The sequence below is a fragment of the Cnephaeus nilssonii genome, assembly GCF_951640355.1.
Source record: "Cnephaeus nilssonii genome assembly, chromosome: 19".
NCBI classification, from domain to species: Eukaryota; Metazoa; Chordata; class Mammalia; order Chiroptera; family Vespertilionidae; genus Cnephaeus; species Cnephaeus nilssonii.
In genome coordinates, this window is record NC_137090.1 from 7700524 (window position 1) to 7706245 (window position 5722).

General features: G+C 52.4%; 1 protein-coding gene across 1 annotated transcript; it reads left to right on the plus strand.

Moving 5' to 3' along the window:
• Positions 1 to 293: 293 nt before the first annotated feature.
• Positions 294 to 5518, plus strand: LOC307115161 (keratin, type I cuticular Ha3-I; the record flags this gene model as incomplete). Its single annotated transcript, XM_079798218.1, has 7 exons — positions 294 to 641; positions 2223 to 2305; positions 2986 to 3142; positions 4361 to 4522; positions 4607 to 4732; positions 4953 to 5173; positions 5384 to 5518. 7 exons carry the CDS (start codon positions 294 to 296, stop codon positions 5499 to 5501), a joined length of 1215 nt encoding a protein of 404 aa, XP_079654344.1. The 3' UTR covers positions 5502 to 5518.
• Positions 5519 to 5722: the final 204 nt, after the last annotated feature.

Here is a 5722-nt window from a genome sequence, read left to right on the forward strand (position 1 = left end):
AGCCACACAGTGAGGCTCTTACTTCATCGACGCTCAGCATGGACGAGGAGTCCTGAGGTGGGGAGAAGCCCCAGTAAAGACTTTTATGAGGTGAGGGACTCTTCTGAGGAAACATAACAAACCCAGGGGAAGGGCTTCTGACAATCGCCAAGTAAGTAGGAATGAAAGGGCTGCCTTCCACGTCCACACCCTCTGCGGAAGGGGTATAAAGGCTCCCAGAACGAGGAGACCCACACGCTCCTTGGAGAACCGGGACTCTGTCTTCCGCCGGCGCCTCGCTCCCTCCCAGCACCATGCCTTACACCTGCTGCCTGCCCAACCTGAGCTGCCGCTCCAGCTGCCCCGCCCGGCCCTGCGTGGCCCCCAGCTGCCACAGCACCCCCCTGCCCGGGGCCTGCAACATCCCCGCCAACGTGAGCAACTGCGGCTGGTTCTGCGAGGGCTCCTTCAATGGCAGCGAGAAGGAGACCATGCAGTTCCTGAACGACCGCCTGGCCAGCTACCTGGAGAAGGTGCGGCAGCTGGAGCGGGAGAACGCGGAGCTGGAGAGCCTCATCCAGGAGCGCTGCCAGCCCCAGGAGCCCCTGATGTGCCCCAGCTACCAGTCCTACTTCCGGACCATCGAGGAGCTGCAGCAGAAGGTGAGGGGTGGGCACCGCGCTGCCTGGGCAGGACGTTGTAGTCAGGGGAATGTGAGCTCTGATTCAGAAATAAGACGGGCTCTCGGGGGGACTGAAACACAGGGGTTCAAGTCTGGCTTTTCCAGTTTGTTTCCTGGAGGCCCATGTTCTTCTAGGCTCAGGACTGTTAGGTCTGAACATTTGCATAGTGTTAGTCTCTGTGGAGGTAAGCAGCACTTTGCATAAATACGCTGTAATTAAAAGCTGCTGTGCATTTGCCAAGCTCCGGAATTACTACCCTGGGGTGAGAGAAAAGACTGGGCCCGAGAACCTTCGGTAAAGCGGAACCTTCTGTAAAGACCGGACCTTTTTCTCTCTCCCGCATCTGGACTTCCGATGGCTCTGACCTCTTACTACTGTCCTCTGTGGGACCCTAATCTCTGGGACCTCATTGCCCTGACCTAGATGCCTCTGGGCTTCTCCTGCTTGTACTGTCCAGCGAGGGCATGCAATGGTTGGCTAGAACCAGAAAGCGTGAGAACTGCCTACCAGGACATGGTGCCAAGGCATCCTGCGGGGCCGGGAGGGCGTGGCTGCTTTCCCGACGCAGCCCACGCTCCCAGCTGCAAGTTCATTTCCTTATTGATCTTCCCCGCTTGATTGGGAGTTTCTTGAGGGCAGGATCTAGTGCTGACTCATTTTTATATCTTCAGCTCTTAGACCATGCCAGACATATAGTAAGTTTTAAAAAATGCTACTTATTATCAGCTTCTCAGTACTGCTTATCAGGAAAGAAAAAGAAAGATCATTTATCTACTGATACTTTTCTGGGTGTTCTTTTCAAATTGAATTTCTCAAATAGTTATTGAGCACAGAGCTAGCACGTAATAGTCTTATATAAGATCTACTAGGGTTTTCCTCACTGTGCTCCTTCCAGATAGATAAATTAGTAGGGATCGCCGCTGCTGAAAGTAACCCAGCTCACTCCAGCCCATGTTCCCAGCTCACTCCCACCCATGTTCCCAGCTTACTCTAGCCCGTGTTCCCGGCTCACTCTAGCCCATGTTCCCAGCTTACTCTAGCCCGTGTTCCCAGCTCACTCTAGCCCGTGTTCCCAGCTCACTCTAGCCCGTGTTCCCAGCTCACTCTAGCCCGTGTTCCCAGCTCACTCTAGCCCGTGTTCCCAGCTTACTCTAGCCCGTGTTCCAAGCTCACTCCAGCCCATGTTCCCGGCTCACTCTAGCCCGTGTTCCCGGCTCACTCTAGCCCGTGTTCCCGGCTCACTCTAGCCTGTGTTCCCGGCTCACTCTAGCCCATGTTCCCGGCTCACTCTAGCCTGTGTTCCCAGCTCACTCTAGCCTGTGTTCCCAGCTCACTCTAGCCCGTGTTCCAAGCTCACTCTAGCCCGTGTTCCCAGCTTACTCTAGCCCATGTTCCCAGCTCACTCTAGCCCATGTTCCCAGCTCACTCTAGCCCGTGTTCCCAGATCACTCTAGCCCATGTTCCCAGCTCACTCTAGCCCATGTTCTCACTGTAGCCTGTGTTCCTAGCTCACTCTAGCCCGTGTTCCCAGCTCACTCTAGCACGTGTTGGGTCTTCCAGATCCTGTGCAGCAAGTCGGAGAACGCCCGGCTGGTGGTGCAGATCGACAACGCCAAGCTGGCCTCGGACGACTTCAGGACCAAGTGAGTGGCAAGCAGGGTGCTGCCTTCTCTCTGTCCTCTCCGTGCCCTTAGCCTGTGCTCAGCACTGATGAACATCAACAGAGCGTTTCCCTGCGTGTGTTCCCCAAGGGCTCGAGGCTCACCAGAGCTGAGACCTCTTTTCCGGATTCACCTCCTGCTTCTCTGCAGAATGACATTCCCCAACCTAGTGCAGGAGCCTGCTCCCCAGTGCTCTCCTCTGCACAGAATTCCATTGGGAGACTACGGGAGGTGTATTAATTTTGGACATCTCACCGTTTTTATGGGCTTTTATCCCTTTAAGTCCAGTGGCTCTTATTTATTAAAAATAATTACAGCCCAGCTGGTGTGGCTCAGTGGTTGAGGGTCGACCTATGAACCAGGTGGTAGGTCACGGTTCAATTCCCGGTCAGGGCATATGTTCGGGTTGCGGGCTCGATCAATGATTCTCTCTCATCATTGATGTTTCTTTCTCTCCCTCTTCCTTCCTCTCTGAAATCAATAAAAATATATTTTAAAAAATAATCACCAGGGCATTTTTCTCTAGGAGCTACTGCTCAGTGTTAAAAACCTAAATGAAGGAGATGTCTGTACAAAACACAAGCCCCAACTCCCAGTTGTCTGACAAACCAAACCAGAGTCTAGGTCAGGCCTGTGTCCGATGCTCCTGTTATGTATCGCAGGTATGAGACGGAGATGGGCCTGCGGCAGCTGGTGGAGTCGGACATAAACAGCCTGCGCAGGATCCTGGACGAGCTGACCCTGTGCAAGTCCGACCTGGAGGCCCAGGTGGAGTCCCTGAAGGAGGAGCTGCTCTGCCTCAAGCAGAACCACGAGCAGGTGAGGTTTCCCGAGGAGCAACGGGCTTGAACTTGCCACGGCCTGTTTCCAACCCCACGGGGTGTGTGTGGGAGAGGCTCGGCAAGCTGGGGAATGTGTTTTCCAAACAAAAAGGGGTTTATCGAGAATGAGTAACCTAAAAATCCCTGACAGCCGATTAGGAGTTTTCTGCCGGAGGCAGGAATGCGAGTGAAGGAAGCTGTCGAGCCCAATAATGAAAGGCCGGCAACCAGGCAGCCTCCTCTGTCCCCCAGGTCAGAGCAGGTCTGCAGGGGTCTCCTACCCAAATTCCCTACTTAGCAGCTGGAGAGGCCAGGATGAGGCCTCTCGACACAGCAGAGAGGGCTGAGCTGGAATCGAAGCCCCTCTCTTCCTTCCATCTCATTCAGAGCCGTTTCTGCTAGACAGAACTGTCTACAGGAAACACAGGAAAATGCTCACCACCACTGCTCGGGTGCACAATAAAGAAAACTGATATCACGTGCAAACCTTAAATTCCCGAACAATGTAAATGGTGATAGTTGATATTACTCAAGTGCGTGTTGTGTGCCAAACGTTGTACCAAGTGCTTTAGAACTCCAGAGGTAGAACCTGGGGCATTTAGAAGCTTCTAGAAGCCATATAGTAAGGGGTAGAGGTGAGGCCCAATTCAAATCTGCCTGACATCCACCGAAGCCCAATCACCACACTGTGTTGGCTCAGTGAGATTAGCAGTGAAATGAAGAGACACTGACTTCCTCCAGCAAGATCTATGCTGGTGGAATCAACAAATCACCAGTTATGCGACAATGGCAGATTTTGAAGTAAGCAGTCTTTAATTCATCTTTAGCCAGACTCTATCCTTTTTATTACCCATGGTTAAGAATCCAACATAAGAGGCTTTCTGGTCTACCAGCGAAAACTCCGAACTTGGTGTTTGGGGACCCACAGTGCAAACTGTGGTCCATTATACTTCACCTTCCGCATGAGGAGTGGTACACTGAACACGAGGGTGGAAAGAGGTCATGGACTTGAAAGCACTTTGTAGAGTGAAATACGCAGATTACTCATGAATATAGAACCCAGTTAATGAGAGGATCAGAGGGAACTGAGCTGTTGAAAGCTTATGAATGATCAAAAGTTGAATTGCATTCTTAGAGGAGAGGATCAGGATCCTTTAATTTTTTAAATCATTACAATGTAATAAATACTGTTCAAATATTTTAAATCTTTCATCAGGAAGTCAACACCCTGCGTTGCCAGATTGGAGACCGCCTCAACGTGGAGGTGGACGCTGCTCCCACCGTGGACCTGAACCGCGTGCTCAATGAGACCAGGTGTCAGTATGAGGCCCTGGTGGAGACCAACCGCAGGGATGTGGAGGAATGGTACACCAACCAGGTGGGCATCTCAGCACATGGCCACCCAGGACCTCGGGACCCTTAAGGCAGGGTCTGATCCTGTCTCTTACCTTTGGTGTTTCAGACCCAGGAGCTGAACAAGCAGGTGGTGTCCAGCTCAGAGCAGCTGCAGACCTGCCAGGCGGAGATCATTGAGCTGAGACGCACAGTCAACGCCCTGGAGATCGAGCTGCAGGCCCAGCACAACCTGGTGGGTATTGTTCAGACCTGATGGTGAGAAAGTAAGGTCGGGGAATCAGAGTCACAATTTTACCTTACTTAGTAAAATACAACGGTTACCATTTCTAGAGTCACAGGGCAGCCCTTGGGTCATAGTTTCTTTAACTCTTGAAGCTTGTGATGTCTATGGAGGCCTATGGGAGACATGCTAAAGGAGCAGCTCTGTGACATTTTTCCTCTTCCCCACACAGAGGGACTCACTGGAGAACACGCTGACAGAGACGGAAGCCCGCTACAGCTCCCAGCTGTCCCAGGTGCAGTGCATGATCACCAACGTGGAGTCCCAACTGGCTGAGATCAGGGGTGACCTGGAGCGGCAGAACCAGGAGTACCAGGTGCTGCTGGACGTCCGGGCCCGGCTGGAGTGTGAGATCAACACGTACCGGGGCCTGCTGGAGAGCGAGGACTGCAAGTGAGTATGAAGCTAGTTATACTTGCCTTGAGGGCACACGAGGTTGCTGGGGGGGGGGGGGCGGGGGGGGCTCTTCTTGATGGAAATCATTTTATAACTCCAAGAGTTTGGTTGGCAACAAAGGAAGAAAGATATAAACAAAGTGCGTTTAGTATCTTCCAGTTTCTTCGCTCATGTCACTCTAACTTGCCCCAATGGTTTTGTCTCCAGTCTTCCCTGCAACCCATGTGCTACAACCAATGCATGTGACAAGCCCATTGGACCCTGTGTCTCCAATCCTTGTGGCCCGCGTGTTCGGTGTGGGCCTTGCAGTACCTTCGTGTGCTAAAGGCCCTGGTCCCAGGAGGAGGAGAAGGGCTCCGAAGTCACATCTCAACTCTACTTGGTTCAAACATCTCCAGGAGTGACCACTTAGGATAAAGGAAGAAACTCCTCTCGCACCAGCTTCCAGGGTTCACCTCTAGGCTCCTGCTGAAGTTCCTGGCTTATTTCCTGTAAGAGATGGCAGAGACACCTCACTGTCTCCATCTTCTGAGACAGTTAGAGAAA